Below are 20,696 nucleotides of genomic sequence, written 5' to 3'. Positions count from 1 at the left end.
GTGAGCTCATTAATTTTGATAATATGGAGTGGAATACTGATTTGATCTCTAGGCATTTCAATGAGAGAGATCAAAGATGTATATATCAATCCCCTTGAGTTTGAGGGAACCAAGCGACAACTTGACTTGGGCTTTCTCAAACGACGGACTGTACTCTTCAAAGACAGCTTACATGCTTGGTAAGGGCTGCAATTTTGAAGATTTTCATCAAGTGTGGATGTTTATTTGGAATATGGATGTTTCTCCCAAAGTCCGACACTTCCTATGGCGTTTCTGTACGAATTCTCTGCCCACAAAAGCTCTTCTTTTTCACCGTCATCTTATTGAGAATGCTGCGTGCCCATGGTGTGGTGTGGAGGATGAATCAAGTTCCCATGCTTTATTTAATTGTGCAAGAGTACAGGAACTTTGGGAAGATAGTGGATGCTTGCCCTTAATTGATATGGAATTGCTGGATGATCCGTGTGAATTTCTGCTTAATTGGAAGAATGGGAATGCAAAACTGCAGCAACGAGTAGCTTACTTGGCTTGGTGTATCTGGGGTGATAGAAACCAAAAGGTTTTCCATGATAAAACCACTCCAAACCCGATTCTCTTGGCGAGAGCAATCAGACTTAGTGATGAGTTTGGTCTTTATGGCAAGAAAGTTCATGTGAATTTTGGTTTGAAGCGCTCTCGCAGCAAAAACAAATGGGTAGCTCCTCCTACTGGGGTTGTCAAGATTAATGCTGATGCTTCCCTTGCTGATGATGGTTGGGTAGGCTTGGGTGTTGTTGCTCGTGACAGTGTGGGTGGGGTTCTTGTGGCAGCAACTCGAAGAATGAAGGCATGGTGGCCCCCTGAAATTGCTGAAGGTAAGGCAATATGTATGGCAGTTCGTTTGGCTAGGAAGTATGGATACAAAGAGGTGATCATCGAATCTGATTGTCAAAGACTAATTGATCGTCTGTCGAAAGCTATGGTGTTTCTCGCTGACCTTGATGGTGTGCTTGAGGATATTTTGTTTTTAAGTTCTTTCTTCAACTCTTGTGTTTGGAATCATGTTAAAAGAGATGGCAATATAGTTGCTCATCATCTTGCTAGATTGTTACCCTTTGGTGTAGAACAAACTTGGGTGAATCATTGTCCTCCGGATATCTCACCTTATGTACTCTCGGACGCTTTGTCTATTAATTAATACACCTTTTGGTTTCCTTCAAAAAAAAAAAAAAAAAAATGGACCCATAGTTTTAATTAATTCACACATTGTACTTAATTTGGTTTGTAAATGACTTATTTTTGCTACCTAATACACATACTTTTAAGTACTTGCTAATAAAGAATCTTTTTAAAATATATTTACTAAAATTATGACCGAAAATTTTAAAAAAAAATCACAATATTTAATATAATTAACTTTGACATGAACAAAATAAAATAGTAGACCCATAATAATTTATCTTTACTATTGCCTAACATTACACAATGTACAAGTATACATATAATGTTAGATTGTTAGTGATACAGAACGAAAGATGAAATTTTACCATCCAAAGAGCTCTTAAGTATGCTACGTTTATACTAGTGAAATTTAAGGACCAAAAGTTTTAAAATTAATATTTTAAACAAATCTCACCAATAAGGCAATAATGCTTTGACATGTAGTACATTAACTGGTCATTAACCTATACATTTATACAACTAATCATGAAAGTTGGCTTATTTTTGAATGAAAATGTTATACATAGCCTTTAGGGCTACATATAAGCATTAAATTCTCACTTGATCGTATAAATTTAGGAAATCATCAAAATATAGACACTAATTAAACTAATTTACGCGTGTTTTTGTCATAAATTTCTAATTTTATATAATTTTCAAGAGTGTTTTTAATGTTTATATAATTATATATAACCCTTAGGGCTTTATATAGGATATATCATTACCCATTTTTAAATTACTCGTAATGAATAAGTTAAATTTAATATTGGAACTTTGTAAGACAACTCAAAATCAACTTATTAATTGAAACTTTTGTAAGTCATGAAAGTATATGATTATGATAAAATGATTGCATATTTACTATTAACCATGGCTATATTTTTATTGTAAAACAATCATATCATTAACATAAATGCATAATTATAATAATTTAATTAAGGAAAAGATATAAACTGAAAATCAGTTTGACAGAAGATAAATTTAATCACTATTATTATCCTCTTATTTATTATACAGTTGACCAAGTTCCAATTTTTTTTTTTTTTTTTTGTGGCAAATAGTTCCAAATTTATAGTAGTTATATCTTTGTAATTTAAGTTAAAATAAATATTCTAGCCTAAAATTATGCATCCACTATTGTATATAAGGATAAGGATTAAGGATGATTGCTCCGTCAAAAAAAAAAAGGATAAGGATGATTGCACTAAATTTTAATTAGTTAATGAATATTCTAGCCTAAAATCACATTTTGTCTTCCTAAACCTAAACTCACGCCACTTTTAATTTTATTTTTTATTTTTTTATTTTAAATTCACCCCACTTCCTAATTTATAGGTTTAAAAAAATTTTAAAAAAAAAATAATAAAATAAAATTGAATGGCATTTTTCAGAGCTTCAAACGTTCAGTAATGGCAGACAAATAACAAAACTTGACTGATCATAATATAACTTATAAAATCACTATCTTAGCCGTAAAATATAGATATTGTTATGATAATGATTTAAAAATATTATGTCCACATTCAACAATGAAAAATTACTCCCAAAGTTATAGTATGAAATTTCAAAATTAAACACAAAATTACTCCGTATAAGATATGATAGTGTTTTTTATATGAATTTTTATACTGATAATTATTTAAATCTTAGAGTTAATTAGACTTAAAATTGAAGTATACTTTTGATAATCTAACATTAATTTTATTGATTTCATATACAATTAAGTAAATTATGGACGAGATTTATATGACGGGTGAAGGTTTTTGGTTGAATTGAGATGAAGATCTTAGGTTGTTGAACATGACAGTACATAAGATGTATTTGAGATTCATAGGAAGATTTATTTAAGAATGAAGATGAAAAATTTATTATTTGCTAATATTTTTTTTAGTAAAAAAATAAAAATTATTTCCATGCGTTAAATCAATTAAACGAACAATTCCTTGATGACTGTTTTGCATAAGTGTCAAATTGAACGACTAAGATTAGTCAATTTACAAATAAACGGTTCAGATTTAATCTCTTAGCATAGTTGTCCGTAGTCGTCCGTAGCCGTCCGTAGTCGACGACTATGGTAGAATTTTTAGTTCTTAACACTCTAGGTACATGTTCATTGCATTTTAATAGTATGTTTGATTCACTCTAGGTATATGTTCATTACATTTTAATAGTATGATTCTTTTTATTGTAGTTATATATTCTTCACTTTTCTATATTATGTTCTTTCAAGCAAAACGGCGGTACGTTGCAGCGTACCGGCGCCTGCAGGAACCAATAATTGCCATATAGACATCTTCTTAATAATATCAATGACAATTATGCATTAATATGCAACATGTGATGTCAAGTAAGCGCCAATAGTTTATTTTTGATGAACTTCCAAACAATTCATACCTAAAAAATAAATATTAAATTTCTATATCATCACATAATTTTGATTTTTGTATACATTTTTTTTAGAAGGTATTGCGTTAGTCAAGACTGACTAAATGTTTCGTCAGTTCAGCGGATCCTCTAATGGCTGGATGATATTCTCTATTGGCTATATGATATTATGGCCGGATAATATCATATAGCCAATAGAGGATATTATCCAGCCATGATATTATATAGCCAATAGATGACATCATCCAGCCAATAAAGGATATCTTAGACACAATCATAAATGATATCATATATCCAATAGAAAATATCATCCAGCCATGATATCATATAGCCAATAGAGGATATCATCTAATAAGTAGAGAATATCATTCCCAATAAAGAATATCATAGACACAATCATAAATGGATATCATATGGCCAATAAAGGATATGATCCAGTCATAATATCATATAGACAATAGAGGATATGATTCGGCCAAGAAATGATATCAAGTAAATGATATGTAGATTGGAGGATGTAAATTATTTGATGGAGGATATGTATAACTTATTTGAGGATATGTATAATTTGTTTGATGCTATGTATAACTAACAATGGCGGAACCTCCATTAAAGAGCTCGTACTAAAGGTCATTGGTATACATAACTTGCTCATTTTTCAACCAAAATACATGCATTTGTCATCAAAATTCTTACAATTCAACATACAATCATATAAGACAAACAATTTCAACAATTATACGTCACATAAGAAAGCCCCAATTTGATTTTTCGGGCATGTTACGAAAAATTCGAGTACTAAACTTTCTCTCTCTTCCGCCATGAATGACCTCGCTTCTCTCCTTCGCCATTAATGTCGTCATCGTTATCATCTTCGTCGCCTACAGGGAGAGAAAGAGATCCACCATAGTTGTCATCATCGTCATCGTCGTCTTTATCGTCATCATCATCTCCTCCACCGCAAGAACTATTTGTTTTTTTAAAATTTTTTTTTTTTACAAAAACACTTTGTAATTTGAAACAAGATCCATTATTTTTTTTGAGGAAAAAAAAAAAAACAAGATCCATTTATGGATATGCTTTTAATCGATTAAAATAAAAGGTTCACAATTCGTGATATTTTTTTTATCTTAAATTCAATGTACAACCTAAACTCCTTCAGTATCCTTCGCACACTCAACTAGCTAATATGTGTATACATCTATAGATAAGACTTACCATACTATGAAAAAATACAGAAGGGTACAAAAGAAATACATCTAATTTTTTTAAAAAGTAAAAAAGTGTTAGTAGCAATAATAATGTTTGAACTCGTGACCTCAATTTCATTAATTAGTATTTAATCATGAATATTTGTAATTGCAATTGTATTTGTTAAATAATTCACACATAGTAAAGTTGGGAATTATTTTCCTTGTTTTACACTTACTATACGTACAAAATGATCATCTTTGCTGGAAGTTGAGGAACTTGATGCCAAAGGCGAAAACAAAGGAAAAGAGGAGAACCCAAGCAATATGAGCAACAGCAACAATGGGTAAGAAATGATATTCATAACCCAACATTTCTTTTAGAATAAGATTCAAGGGCAAATTGCCCACTTCGGGTATTTCAACTAAATTGTTCTTATCACCAATTTGCGACGTCAACAAACCGTACATTGTCCAAGAAACGGGTGAAACCCAATAAAACCACCTCCACCAAATTGGAATTAGCTGCAAAATGCAATATTTGAAACGAGTTATGAAGTATAATTTACACCCTCCGTCCTTAAATAAAATATCATGTAGCGTACTTTATCTGATTAGAAACAATCTTTGATGTTTTAACATGCGTATTATGTAGAGTGATTATTTTTTTATAAGAAGGGAATACATACCGTTCTAGGAAGGAAAAAACCAGCAAATAGATTCCATAAGGTGGCAAATAATGTCAAGAAAATGGCTGAAATTTCTTGTCGTGGTGTTAATGAAACAAGCATCATCCCGAACATTGTATAGTACATAAAGCACATGAATACGAAGTAGTAGAAGTAGAAGAATTTCCAAATCGTCCACTCAAATCCGATCATAGAGTAAAGAAGTAGACAATACACAAAATTCACAATGGCAATGTAGATTGCCTCTATAGCCAGCTGCATGATAAGAATTAGGAAAAAAAAAAAAATAATAATGTTACTAAATTTGCAAAAAAGGACATTTAAAAGAGCGACTTTGTAAAGAAGGACCTTTTAAGACAAAACTTGTGAGAAAGAACCTTATAAGTTGTGTGAGGTTATAAAGAGGCACATTGATTAGTTTTCCGGCTACTCAACCCCTGATTTTAGTGCAGTGTTGCTGTTGACCTCGATTAGTTATGGTGATGACAAGCAAACTCGATTCGATAAAAGTGTATTAAGTGTGCAGGTTATTTAGGCAGGTTCTTATTAAGAACAAAGTTCCGGGGTTGGATCTAAGAGAAGTCCTTAATCTACATATGGCATACACAACAATTTGAAGTGAAGAAGGCAAAGAAGGTTTTATGCTTGGATGTTCTATTTGGCAAGATAGAGTTATCAAAGGTCCAATTGGAATATCATAAAAGCAGAGTATTACATGAAGACTAAAAGTATGAGTTGTTATTTTTAGGCTTTATGTAAGTGTTTGATATTTTATGATTGGTTGGAACAGAAGGAATACGAGAGTAATTAATTGGAATTAAAAGTGAAACGATCGATCAATTTTATAAAATTCGTTTTTATCTTATTTTTGGTTTTTGTTAAAATAATAAAAAGATATTTCTTTGATATTTTTTCATATTTTTTTAACAAAATAAATAACTTCTGTAAAAAGATATTAACTGATTCCTTAAATTACTCTCCAAGGAAAAGATTTATTCAAACCTCATCCCAAGTTCTATATTGAACGACTTTCTTGACTTCTCTACATTGCTTGAGTTAGTTCCTAAAGTTTAGGAACACCACCTCAAGTAGTGGAGAATGTGGGGAAGGTGGTTGGGTTGATGAAACAGTATAAAAAAAGGAGTTGAGTTTCAGTTTTAAGGCATCCTGACAATCGTACAACATTTGAGTAAAAAAAAAAATTTGTCAGTGAGAGTATTCCTATGTTCCAACTATTGTAAGATGTCTAAACACGTAGAGTTCAAATTACTGAGTTGTAATTTGGGAAAGGGTTGAGTGATCCTTGTAAAGACTTAGAGTTAAGTGTTTAGTGTAGGCTTCGGAGTAGAAGCTAGAGTGAGCATTTGGGGTTGGCTTAGGTTCTAATTGGAACTTAAGTTTTGTCGAGTTCCTTATAGGTTGTAACGGAGTAGTTGCCCTATTTAGTGAGGTACTGTTCGAAAATCCCAAGTGGTCGTGGTTTTCTCCTTTTTGGGCACAAGGAGTTTCCGCGTAATAAAAATCTCTTTGCATCTCTTTATTTCGTTCTACGTTTTTAATTTCCGCAAAATTTGGGAACACTAGTCTCTACACAATTCACCCCCCCCCTCTTGTGTGTTCCATCTAAGTTAACAGTTGCCTTTAACCTGCTTAGCATATGACACTGAGAAAAGACCCTCAATTACTTTTTTCCCCTCGTTTCCCCGCATGTGCCTAGCATAGGATTGTTTGAAATGCAGGGAAATATAGGGAAAACAGTACGAAATGGTCTTTTTTAAGTGTCATGCACTAGGAACATGATAGTCAATGTCATAGTCACGCGTTGACTAGCTAGAAAACAAACCAATTTTATTTTCACAACCTCATACAACTTATAAGAGCCTTTTCTCACAACTTTTGTTTTACAAGTTCCTTATTCACAAAGTCAACCTCTCCTCACAAATTTTTCTTAAAGATATGGTCAACTTTAAACTCATTTAAATTATAATGGGACCAATACTCGATTGTTTATTACATTGTACTCAATTGAGATATAAGAAGTACGTACTTGAGCCAACGTGAAAGGTAAAGCTGAGTACATTCTAGCTGCTTTTTCACGGTAAAACACGGCTCTTTCGCTCGCAACCACAGCTTGAACATTCAAAGCGCTAGTTCCTCCGAGGAAAAGTATTGTAGAGAACATTATCCCAAACAAGTTCATCAAATCTTGTTGTGTGGCTCTGTTGACAAATCTTTGAACTCGTTTATATACTGATCTAGAAAATATAAAAATATCTAACAACTACAAAGATTATACGAGTAGTGGAATTTTGATATCGTAAATTATAATAGATTAAGATAGTACAGTTTCACAATTGCGATTGTATATGCACGTAGTACGTAATGTAATTTAATATGTTTCAATTGGGTTATAAAAACATATGATACTTAAACAAGTCTATGAAAAGTTTTATTGTAACGAAAACTACTCTGATCCATTGATAGAAGAAGATATTTGTCACATTTTACATGCATGATGCTTATGATTGATAACTTAGGCCTAATTAGTAGAAACAACTCTAAATCGATATAAAATTAACAACTTCCTAAATATGTAAAATGTAATTAACATTTTATCATGTATAATAATGATTAAAGTAATTAAACATAGCAATGATCAAACTAATATTATTCTAATTATCAATACTATATACTAAAAGACACACCAACGATAACACGTGTCATCTCCTGGTTTGTCCTTAGTTATTTTTTTATTTTTTTTAAAAAAAATATTTTAATTAAGGAAACAAATCATTTACAAAAATCACATAATTTTTTTTTTGTACATATTCCCTACTCACATGTAATAATTAATATATTTAAAATAAAAGATTTATTCACAAATCTTTCTAAAAAATATTGGGCAATATATACCAAAAATAAATATTTTTAAATAATTAGTGACCTATTTTACAATTAAAAAAAATTGCTCAGTTTTTTTTGCCTATTTTGTTTTAATTGTGTATCGGAAGCTACAATTAAAATTGCAAATATCAAAATTAACCTATCACATACTTTTATTGTTTCTTGACTAATTTATAATTATAATATTTCTCAATCAATAATATATAACTATATATAAAGATCACCGTGCATGGCATGGGATCTAACCTAGTAAAGCAATATAACCAATACTTACAATTTACTTCCCTTGTTCCAGAATATAACGCCAAGTAGAGCACCAATTAGTGTTGTGGTGAAGAGTCGAACAGCGTTGTAAGGTGGATTCTTCCAATACGATTTGTATTGTTTCCAAAAACATGCTTTAAGTTGAACACTGAATGGCTGCGAGTATTTGGTTGGGAATTGAAGATCCTCATCATTCGGCGAAGGGTTATTTAGCTCTCTGATTATTTCTTGATTTCTCCTACCAAAATTACATTCGAAGAACATTTATACGAGTAATTAATTGCGAGTAGTAAAGTAACAAGAAAAAAATTGATAAATGCAGCCTTAGACAACATATAAAAAGTGCTTAAAGTGAAACTAATAAATGAAACAAAATGTTGAATATAAAGATTGAAATGTGATTATGCCATGTGTTTCTAAATTAATACGAAGTACTAATAAATCACATACTGATAAAGTTGAGAGTTAAGATAAATATCGGCAAAATCCAAACCCATTTGAGACTCTGATTGAGGACTTGTAATGTCAAGCATCCACGTAGCAGGATTGTAACCATCTTTGACTTTCGGAACCCCAGAAATGCCCTTCAATATAAGAGACCGTTTTATAAGTGTTTTGCTTCACTAAAAGTGAGCAAAAATTTTGTTACGTAGGAACAAAGCTAGAAAATAATGAACAAGTCAAAATGTGCAAAAAAATTTTAATCCACTTTTTTTCCCCAAATATTATAGCCTACCTCAAAATATTCAATAAGCTTGGAGGAGTGGTCACCAAGGGGTCCAGCATATATTAGACGCCCTCCTCTCTTCATCAATAGAAGCTGTAAAGTGCAAAACAATAATGAATAGTATATTTATTTTGGCGTTAATTTTACTAGTTAGGCCCTATTCTATTCATCCTCGAAAAATTGTACTAGTCTTGATTTGTATAAATATGAGGAAAATTTGTTACAAAGGACCTTTTATGTCCACCATTTTGTGAGAAATGACCTTTTAAAAAAAAAGGTGGCAAGAAGGGACCAATTTTTTTTTTTTTTTTTTTTTTTTTTTTTTTTTTTTTTGTGAGGGGCCTATGACCGGAAACCACCTTAGCCCCATCTCTTTCACGGCAGCCTCCTCTTTCCTCCACCCCCACCGCCTCCTTCTTCCCCCTCCCCTTTCATGACAAATTTTCCAACCCTATCCACCCCCTCTACCTCTCCACTGCCAGCACCGACCTCGACATCCACCACCCCTTTCACGACAGCCCGCTCCTCCCCTTTTCCCATCCCCACTCCCTTTCCTCCACTTCGATTACTGTAAAAAATTCATGCGATTTCCTCCACCCTAACCCTAGAATTTAGCAATTTAGAAAATTGAGCAATGAGAGGGATAGAATCAAATTTCTGAATGAGTTAATGAAGGGTATGGAATTAGATGAGTTTGTGAAGAAATTGGGTTTAATTGAGTGAGTTTAGAAGTTTTGAAAGCAAATTGGATGTAAAATTGTGCAAAATTTGCAGAAACGAAGATTGATCTTCACGCAAAAGCAGAGAAATGAGAGGAAATTAAAGAGATCGAGGGAAAGAAGGTGGGGATCGGAGGGTCGCCAGCATGGGGAGGCTTGGGCGCCAGGGTCGGCACCGACACCGGTAGGGGAGAGGGGGTGGGTGGGTTGTAGCCTATAGGGGAGGCTAGGGTTTCAAGGTAGAGGAAAGGATTGCTGCCATGAAAAGGATGGGGCTAGGGTGGTCAACGCCAGAGTTGGTGGGTCAAATCCCGCTTTTCGGGAAATGGTCCCTCACAAATAAAAACTCATTTTTGGTCCTTCCTTGCCACCTTTTTTTTAAAAGGTCATTTCTCACAAAATAGTGGACATAAAGGTCCTTTGTGACAAATTTTCCTAAATATGATGTATTTAATAAAATAAGTTCCATTCAATATTTTAAGTTCAAACTTTATGTAACAAAATATGCTATACAATAAAAATCAATTTAAATTGATAAAACTTATAAAGAGAACATGATATAATGTTATACTAAAGAAAAAACATAAATTTTAATTACCTCATCAAAAGCCTCAAATATATCTATGCTCGGCTGATGAATTGTACATACAACATTTCTACCATTATTTACAACATTTCTCATTGTACGCATGACAATAGCCGCAGCTCTTGCATCAAGTCCGGATGTTGGCTCGTCCATGAACATAATCGATGGGTTCGCAACTAGCTCTACCGCAATTGTTAATCTCTTTCTTTGTTCGGTTGAAAGTCCACTTATCCTTGGAAGACCAACAATAGCATCCTTTAGTGGTTGAAGCTCAACTAATCTCATTACTTCTTCAATAAACATCTATTGAATCAGAACAATAAAAACAAGAAAAATTTGTCAAAAAGGTCTTATTTATTAAGTGGTCGTCTTTGTAAGAAAGATCCTTATACAAAAAAAAATATGATAAGGTCTTTATATCTCATTTAGGTTGTTAGGGGGGACCTTTGGCTAGATTTTGGCGACTCAATTTTATCTAATCTAATAATGTTGTACACAAAAATTACATGTGTAAACATCAAGCTCAAATGAAGCATGCAACAAACCTTTCGTGTATTTAGGTCGATATTTGAAGAAAGACGGAGCCAAGCAGAGAATACAAGAGATTCATAAACAGTTAAACATGGTGAATGGATGTCGTTTTGTTCACAATAACCACATATCCTTGCAAATGTCTCTTGATTTTTAGGATAACCTGATAGAGTGATGCTACCTTCAATATATCCGCTAGTCTTTTTTCCGGCCAACACGTCTAATAGTGTTGTTTTTCCGGCACCAGTGATACCCAATAGCGCGGTCAATACACCAGGGCGGAAAGCACCACTCACATCTTGCAATAGTTGCAGTCGATACCCTTCATTATCATAACCTCGACCTTTCATTTCCTGGAGTTAAGAATTTAAAATTTTAATGACCTATTTTCACCTGAAAATCATTTCATCACATATTTTTTTCATTACCAGCTTTTACCATACATACCGAAGAATTAAAGCACCTATTAAGGAAGGTTTTAAAAAGTGACTACGACAAGCCTTATTATGTGGCATGATTTAATTGGGTGTAATTTGTCATATAATCTTTGACTTTCAAAGCATATTTTAATTACTGACCTAAGCTGTCTTATGCAATGACCTAAAGTAGTCACTTCTCAAATAAATTTTAATTAAAATATGCTTTGAAAAATCAAAGATTACTTGGCAAAGTACATCCAATCAAATCATGCCACATAATCAATAAGACTTGTGGTAGTCACTTCTGATTTTTTTTTTATGCAAAAGTGGAATGAGACCTTTTATTCAGAAAAAGAAAACGATTACACCACCCGTCGAGGCAACGCCACCCCTATGGTATTATCCCAAATTAGGTTTTTTATTTCGATTGGAGGATCATCGAAATAAACTACCCTCTCTTGGAGAAGAACACTCATATTGGTAGCCACTTCTCATAGGGCTACTATAAAATGTTTCTATTAGAATTGGTAATAAGTTTCTATATTTGAAAAAAAAAAAAAAAAGTCTAGTAAAGTTGGTTAGTATGTAGGAGGTTTTGTAGTAAAAACCACACAAAAGAAAATGTTTGGTCTAGCACTAACTTTTCTTAAAAAAAAAATGTTTGGAAGATGAGAGATTTACAGTTGGGCCATCCACGTAATAGTTGATGTGGTTGAATGTTAACGAAAGAGGCTGGAAAGGCAAGTACATTCCTTTGGTAGCGGTCTCTATAGTAGGATTGGTACATCTAGATGAAAGACTTGATACGACGAAATTTGTGCTTTGAAGTTCCTCATCATTTTTCTTTTGGCGTTTATCTGCATCTTTAGCTAAGGCTTTTGAATCACTAAAAGCTGAAAAATCAAATAGCATAAATAAAAACAAAATCACATACGTAATTTGTCAAATAATTTGTAAAATTTAAGGCCAAGTGAAAAAAATGAGACATGAATCACCTACGATTTAAGAATGTTAATGATAGGATGTATAAAATGTTGTTGATAAGAGTAAACCCAAGCAATGCTCCGATACTTATGCAAAACCAATATTGATGATTCGAAAGGCCTCTTGATGCAAGAATGACATTACCAATGGTTGTTCCATTAATCCTAGGATCTGTATTAGGCTATAACAACACTAAACATTTTTAGCAACCGAAACATTATTAGACATAAATTTCTAGGAGGGGGGGATCACGAACTTACATTACTCCATCGGTTGTCAAGAAATTCGTTACTGACTAAAGCTTGTTGTCCGTACATCATAGGTGAAAGGTAGTAAGCCCATATCATCCATTGACCAACATCCCCTACATGTGTGGAAATATCCATAATTTATACGAAATTACTTGACCAAAACCATATTAACATCAAAATTAAGGACTTTACAGTTGAATTTTTATTAGCTATCAATCAGTAAGTTTAAAACATACCTTTTGCAATGATAAAACCACTAAGGACGAAAGCAATTATCAATACAATCGTGCCAATTGTGTTAGCAATAACTAGTGTTCTCCCCAAAGCACTAAGAAATCTAAATATTGACATAGCCATTTGATGGATACAAAAGAAAGCAAGCCATTGGCAGAAAAACCTGATAACACAAATCATAATTTTCATATAAGTTTTAGTGAGATTGATCACAAAACAAAAAGATAAATAATGATTAATAAAAAAAAAACTATCGCGCCTAAATTCATATACGTTTTCTAATGTACACATGATTTGATGAATAGCGAGGAATTACCTAGTGGGAGCCGGAGCATAACCAATGGTATAATATGTAAGAATAGTCCATAATCCGGACTCGATGAAGGAAGCAGGGATACTAAGGATCCAAACAGGTAGGCCATAAGCCCAAGCAGGGTAAAACAATAGATCTCTTTGTTTATAAAACACCGGAAGTCCCAAAATTGTTAAAGTACATTCTGCCATTCCATTCAACACTATATTTGTGAGACTGAAAAATATAGCTCCTATATATTTCTCACCATCGGCCACTGATTCGTGGTACATTTTGGTCCTAAAGAATGCACTCATTGTAGCCAAAGACATAATCATAACTTGGACATTTTTAAAGATGTTGAGGATTATATTTCGCTTCATTAGTAACCATTCTCTCGAAAAGCATGCCTTAATGAGTTCTTTATTTGAGATAGCATACTTTTCTTTTACCAAGGCTAAAGGGTGAGCATTAGATCTTTGGTATGGTATCTTAAGACTCGATGATAACTCTTGCCCAACATGGAAAGATTGGAAAGCCTCTACAAATTCGGAAACTGGGATATATCTGTATGGTTCATCCTTAGACCAGTATTGTTGTTGGTCTTTTTTCGATGTAACTTCTTGAAGAAAATCTGCCACTCCTTTTCTTTTGGGGCATTTGAAGCCAACATATTCAAAGAAATCAAGGACATGGTGACGCGGCCCTTGGTAGACTATTTGGCCATCCGAGAGGAGAATAACATCATCAAAAAGTTCAAATAATTCAGGACTAGGCTGTAACAAAGAGATGACTACTGTCATGTCCATTATATGAACCATTTCGCTTATATACTTGCATATTCGAAAAGCCGTTGAGCTATCTAATCCGGTTGATATTTCATCCATTAACAATACTTTTGCTGGTCCTGCCAACATTTCACCTACATAATAATGAAAATCATACAAAAGATCATAGGTTGACATTCATATTATTTGCAAAAAAGGATTATTATTTGTGAGACATAAAATATTCACGTTACAAATGATAAGAAACAAAGATAGTATTTAAAAGAGTATTTTTCTCTTTAAACGAAATTTATTACCAATGGTAAGACGCTTCTTTTCACCACCCGAAATACCTCTTCTCATATTATCACCAACAATGGTATCAGCACAATTATCCAAGCCAAGTATCTGTCAAGTCTAATTAGTACAATAATGTTAAACTTGTTTTAATTAATAGGCTAATAAGTTAATTAGCAACTTAAAAGACCATCACCGACCTTGAGCAAATATTCAGTGACAAGGGATGCTTCATGGCTTTTGGTAGCCACACCTTTCATCAATGCATCATTCGTAGGATCAAAGAGTAGTTCTTCCATAAGCTTATATAAAGTCCCTACTCCTAAGCATTGTCCAGAAAAGTCTAACGTCTCTCTTACTGTCATCAATCCGTGGTGAAGATCACTTTGACTAATGTATGCACAAGTCTTCTTAGGGACGAATTCATTTAGCTCATGGCCACAATAAGTTATTTTACCAGTTACCTATTTAGAGAACGAATTTATTAATTAGAATGGAAAGTGATGTATCTAAATTGAAAGTTATTATTTTTTTTTTGAAATTGATGCATTTAAAAAGAAGGGAGGAATAACTATATTTTGTATTATTGTTGGTTCTTGTTATTATTATAAGCTTATCACCATTCAACCCAATTAGCATCAATTATTGAAAAAGATAAATCACCTTTAAATCAGTTTGATCAAGCATTCCTGCAAGAGCTAAAAGAAATGTTGTTTTTCCTGAACTTGGAGGCCCCAAGAGTAATGTCATCCTAACAATGTGCACATCAAAAAATCAATTGCATCAATTTATATACATCTAAGATAAATTTTAATCCATTCATGTAACTTGTTTAATTTTTTGACACAAAACTTGTTTAATTTAACTCTTCCTTAATTTTTAAAATTATTACAACTATCTGACTTTTGCACTAGTGTGTGTATATATATACATATATATATAAACATATTTTTAAGCATATACCACTGAATTAAAGCTTAATTTACCACATACCATCGAAAACTTTCTAATACACCATATAACCTTGAGCTTTATGAAAATGTCACAACATACCATTTCCGTTATCTCAGTTAGTCATTAACGTTATTGTGCCACATGGCAGCTTGTAATTGGTTCTTATTATTGTTATTATTATTATTATTATTTATTTATTTATTTATTTATTTATTTAACTTAAGAAAAATATTTAATTTTTTTTAATAAAATAAAACACCATCAGTGCCCTTGCCACAGCCGCCACCAGTCGACGATAATCCCGACCCAACCACTTTTCGGCTTTCCGACGACCATCCCCCTCCCCCGACGGTGACAACACCGACCCCAACCACCACCTTAGCCGGAAACTCAGCCACCACATTAGATGAAACCCCCAGACATCACCCACATTAGACGAAATCCCCAAACATCACCTTCGCCGAGTTCAACCCCTCCCCACCTTTCCACCTTAGCCGAAACCCAACCCATAAACCCCTTCATCGGCAGCCCAAACCCTCTCTCACAAGTCGTCGCCGCCCAACTTGCCAAAAACCACCACCACGAAACTTCAAAACACCGAAATCGAAACAATAGATAGATTTTGGTTTTAGGGTTTCGACATTCATGGTGGTTCAATGGGTTAGAGATGGCATTGCGACGAGGAAAATTTGTTTTCCGACGCCGGGGTAGGAGCTTCGGCGGTCGGTCGGTGTTTAGGGGAGTTTTTTCAAGGTGATGCTAGAACGGTGGTTAAGGTTGGGGGTTTTCGAGGGAGATGCGAGCAGTCGGGCACAACAATTCAGGGAAGGGGAGGAGCGCCGGCGAAGGTCCTGATCGGATTCCACATCGGCAAGGGGGTTCTGGTCTTCCTTGCTGGCAGGGGGTGTCGTTGGTGGTGGCTGGCTGTGAGAACGTTGGTGGCGGCTGTTTTTTTTTCTTTTTTTCGATATTTAATTAAATAATTATTTTAAAATTAAATTATTTAGAATGGAACAAATCACTAGCTGCCACGACATTATTAACCTTAATGACTAACGGCGTTAACGTTCGTTACTCATTAATGGCATGTTGTGGCATTTTTTAAAAACTGGCTAGTATATGGTATATTACAAAAATTTTGATGGTATATGGTCAATTAAGCTTTAACTTAGTGGTATTTGGTGAAAATTCCGCAAGAAAAAAAAAAAAAAAAAAAAAAAAAAGGAAAAAAAAATAATAATAAAATAAAATTCTATATGATTTACTTATATAGAAAACCATACATTACCTAAAATCTTTTTAGGATAGGGAAATGTATATTTTCCTAATAAAAAGTTATTACAAGTATAATTGAAACTAATACTCCGTATTCTTGTAAAAAAAAAAAAAAAAAAAAAAAAGGGAAATTCTCTTTGGTAACACCATACTTTTAAGTTTTCTCAGTGGTAAATTGCAAAAAAACTTATTATATCTGGTAAACTCGAATTTTTATATTAAGCTAACTATAACATTAATGATTAATTTTAACTAAATATTTAACCATAGTTAGGTTTTTTTTAACATTTAAATGATTTTAAAAATAAATAAAATTATTTTATTTTAAATATTAAAAATAAAAAATAACCCAGCCCCCTTCCCCGACCTGCATCCCACCACCCATCACCATCGTCGGCGCCCAATCCCCTGCCCCAACCTACGCCGCCGCCCAGCCACTAGCCTCGTCGGCGTGTTGGCCTCCTAGCACGATGCACCTCAACCCCTTCCCTGAAACCCACATCCCTTCCCCCCCGAAAACCCATAGAAACCACCCCTGAAACTCATTTCCGCTCCCCTGAAAACCCTAGAAACAAACTCCGAAATTCCCTAATCGTCCATTACACCACTATAAAAAAACCATAATCAGCCCTTCCTCCACCTTCAAGACTCTCGCCGCTGATTTTTAGAACCATGGCCATTGAAAACTCGAAGCATCAGCGCTCTGAAACCCTAACTCCTAAAGTCGTTGATTTGAGTCGTGGGCTTCAGTTCGGTTTGGGCGGAGAAGAGAGATGTGTGATTGCGATGGAAGGAGGAGAAAGAGAGGGAGGTTGCGGTGGCTGATAGGAGGAGGTTGCTCGATCAGAGGTGAGAGAGGAAGATTCGTGGCGGTGGTTTTCGATGGTGGGGGATGAGCGACTGGCGATTTTCGAGGGTGGGGGATGGAAGTGTTTCAGGGTTTTCGAGGAAGGGGAAGGGTGTGGGATGGTCGCCGGCGTTAAGGGATTTGGGTGCCGGCACCGGTGGGTGGGGTCGGGAATGAAGTGCGGTGGCGTTGGTCGAGGGGAGGGGGCTGGGGTTGGCTGGGACACCGATTGGTGGGGTTGGGTTTTTTTTTTAAATAAAAATAATTTAATTATTTAAAAAAATATAAAAACTAACTATGGTTAATGAGTTTAAATTAAAATAAGTATTATCTTTGGTAATCAAAACTTAGGTTTACTAAAGCTAATAATTTTTTTTGTAATTTACCACTCAGAAAAGTAAAAAAGTATGGTGTTACCAAAAAAAATTTCCCTAAATAAATAAATAAAAATATTCCTTATAAGATTAAATATATTTTTTCAATTAAGATGTGTATTTACTAAATGTAAGTCAAAGTTTTGCACTTCTAAAAAATTAAGCACGCACGTACATACTCTTTAATTTGAAAGAGTCAAACTATGAAGCAAATGATGATATATACCGAGAGGGTCTAATAATGCCATTGACATCGCAGAGGATCTTGAGTTTTTGCTTTTGAGATGGGGACAATCGTACCTTCTTAAGAATTGCCTGCCATAAACTAAAATTCAAAATTGGCCAGAAATACAAAAATAGCACAATATTTAATTTTTTAAAATGAATATCTCTAGGTCCATAAGAAAACTATATATCAATTTTATTTTATTTTTTTTAAAAAAAAATTCAAATTTATATTATAGAGGATTTAATTTGTTTCATAATGATATTAGTGTTTGTAATCTAGGCTTCAAAAGTACGTATATATTTGTTATATTTTTATTTAAGAGGGAAAAAGTGTTGATTCTTAACATGTTGCCTGATCTAATTTTTATATATCCCCTTTATTCTATCACTAGATTAAACTCGTGCGTTGCACGATTTAAGTAGTTTTATTAATATGGATAAGAAATTATTTTGTTATCATGCATAAAAATTTAATTTTATCATTTATGTAAACATGAGTGACAATTATTTTTTAATAAAAAATGTATAGTGTAGATTAAAATAATAATTGTTAAAAAAAATTAAAATAATAATGACTATAAATGATATCATCAATAGAAATGGAGGAAAACTTTTTAATGTGACAATGACACGTAGGATAATTTAAGGGATGATGATGTCAACAATATTTTGTTTTAGTAATAGTTAATAGATAGATTATTTCTCTTGTCCTACAAAATTTACTGATTTCTATACATATCACTCACTTTATCCATAATTTTCGGACATTTTTAATCAACCAAACCCTAAAAACAATTTATAGTCACATTAATCAACCCAACACTACTTTCTTGTTTTATAAAGAAAATTTTGACAAACACTATTCTTATAAAATCGAATTTTCATAAGAAACTTTCTTATATTAAAATATAATTAATGAACTACCTTTTAATTAATTACATTCATGTAATGTTTTGACAAGCACGTCAGCACATGGATAATAAATTATGAGATTTTGTACTAATGTAACGACAATCTAACCAAAGGTAGTATTTTAAATTTTCTCAAAAAAAAAAAAAAAAAAAAAAAAAAAAAAGGTATTATTTTAAAACTTAAAGTGTTGTGAGTAGAAGTTGATTACTACGTGTAACATTTTTATAAACGGTAGCTTCACACAAAACCCTATCTAGTTATATATGATATTTTATGACATCCCCTTTTATTAATTAGTTAAACCTTAATATTTTTCACCTCCAATCAACTGAATCTTACTATCTTATTTTTCTTTAATCATCATCAAGTATGTAAAAGACAAATAATATTCTTATTTGGGGAGAAAGGAAGTATTAATATGGTCAAAAATGTGGATTGAAACTCTAATTATTATGTTACAAGATTATCATAACTAAAAAACAATAAATTTGAAACCATGAAAGTTTTAAAGTATCTACCTCCAAAAAGTTTATAGTTGCAGAAAGTAAAGTGGGCAGAGCTCTACCTCCATTAAGTACGTCACCTTCGACTGATAAATGTTCAAATTTAAGTTCAACTTTTGGTATTTCGACTGCAACCCTATACACATGATGTGTTGATTTTGATTAGCTATTTTCCCTTATCAAAAGTATCACTTTAGTAATCCACATGAATTACACTTTACAACTAGTTAGAGGTACTTTGTACTATGTATGTAGCAAAATACTTTGCAATTTAAAATCACTTCTATATAAGTATAATGTGCGCAATTCTATCACACATTTAATAATTTATATCATTAGTTTCTTGATACTTTCATGGTTACAAAATCTACATAGAAATTATATATGAAAATACTCAATAAATATACTATTTCATATATTATTTCTTATAAACAATTATACAACATAATCCACATGAATAGTAAATGAGAAATTTTAGAAAAAAAATCTTAAAAAAATGGAAAAATAAAATTTAATCATTCAAATAAAATAAAAATGAAAGGAAACTCACTGATTAATGTGGTGCCTAATATTGGTAAGGAACATCTCATGATCATTTGTATCAAGTATATTATGAAGCACTTCCTTCCACCCTTGTCTGCCATCTTCTCCCTTCCCTTTAGTAGATAAGTCACTCATATTTTTTTTAACTGACTAGAATGCTAAGAGTGATACTAGCATAAACAATACATGCTTACATATATGTTTCTTTTTTGTTTTTTTTCAAAATTTTAAATTTTAGTACTTTGTGTGTGTGTGTGGAAATGAATTAGGTAGCACATTACTTCATTGTCTACCTTATGAATTTTGTGTTACCTAAAATGTAGATGATCAACTTTCCAACTACTCAAATCCTTTAATTGTCGTATCTAATGTATACCATTTTCGAAGCATTGGATTTAAACTCAATTCGTTTTCAAAAAATTTATGACAGGATTATGACCCAATCTAATATGATGTGGATATACAGTAATTAATGGGAAAATAAATTAGTAAATATCAATGGTCCAATGGGCAATTGCTGCGTTATGCACAAGGGACATGGCTTGATTGTCCATGTGGGGAAAAGCTAGATAACATTTGAACACAATCGGGGATTTTGGATTATATATTGAATCAAACTAA

The 20,696-nt window shown here is 32.9% G+C and overlaps 2 protein-coding genes across 2 annotated transcripts; one reads left to right on the top strand and one right to left on the bottom strand.

Annotated features, from left to right (window-relative positions):
• The first annotated feature begins 232 nt into the window (after positions 1-232).
• Positions 233-1,177, top strand: LOC145624795 (uncharacterized). The gene has a single exon (XM_081677881.1). It carries the CDS (start codon positions 233-235, stop codon positions 1,175-1,177), a length of 945 nt encoding a protein of 314 aa, XP_081534007.1.
• Positions 1,178-5,030: 3,853 nt separating this feature from the next.
• Positions 5,031-20,439, bottom strand: LOC145611219 (ABC transporter G family member 39-like). Its single transcript, XM_081666519.1, has 19 exons — positions 20,083-20,439; positions 19,548-19,668; positions 18,116-18,204; positions 15,103-15,190; positions 14,640-14,903; positions 14,460-14,550; positions 13,400-14,297; positions 13,086-13,246; positions 12,859-12,962; positions 12,614-12,779; positions 12,296-12,507; positions 11,210-11,548; positions 10,677-10,967; positions 9,369-9,452; positions 9,083-9,216; positions 8,643-8,870; positions 7,512-7,683; positions 5,465-5,719; positions 5,031-5,300 (listed from the first exon to the last, which is right to left on the bottom strand). Exons 1-19 carry the CDS (start codon positions 20,208-20,210, stop codon positions 5,031-5,033), a joined length of 4,095 nt encoding a protein of 1,364 aa, XP_081522645.1. The 5' UTR covers positions 20,211-20,439.
• Positions 20,440-20,696: the final 257 nt, after the last annotated feature.

The sequence above is a fragment of the Chenopodium album genome, chromosome 3 (genome assembly GCF_948465745.1).
Source record: "Chenopodium album chromosome 3, dcCheAlbu1.1, whole genome shotgun sequence".
NCBI classification, from domain to species: Eukaryota; Viridiplantae; Streptophyta; class Magnoliopsida; order Caryophyllales; family Amaranthaceae; genus Chenopodium; species Chenopodium album.
This window is presented reverse-complemented; position numbering and strand designations above follow the sequence as displayed.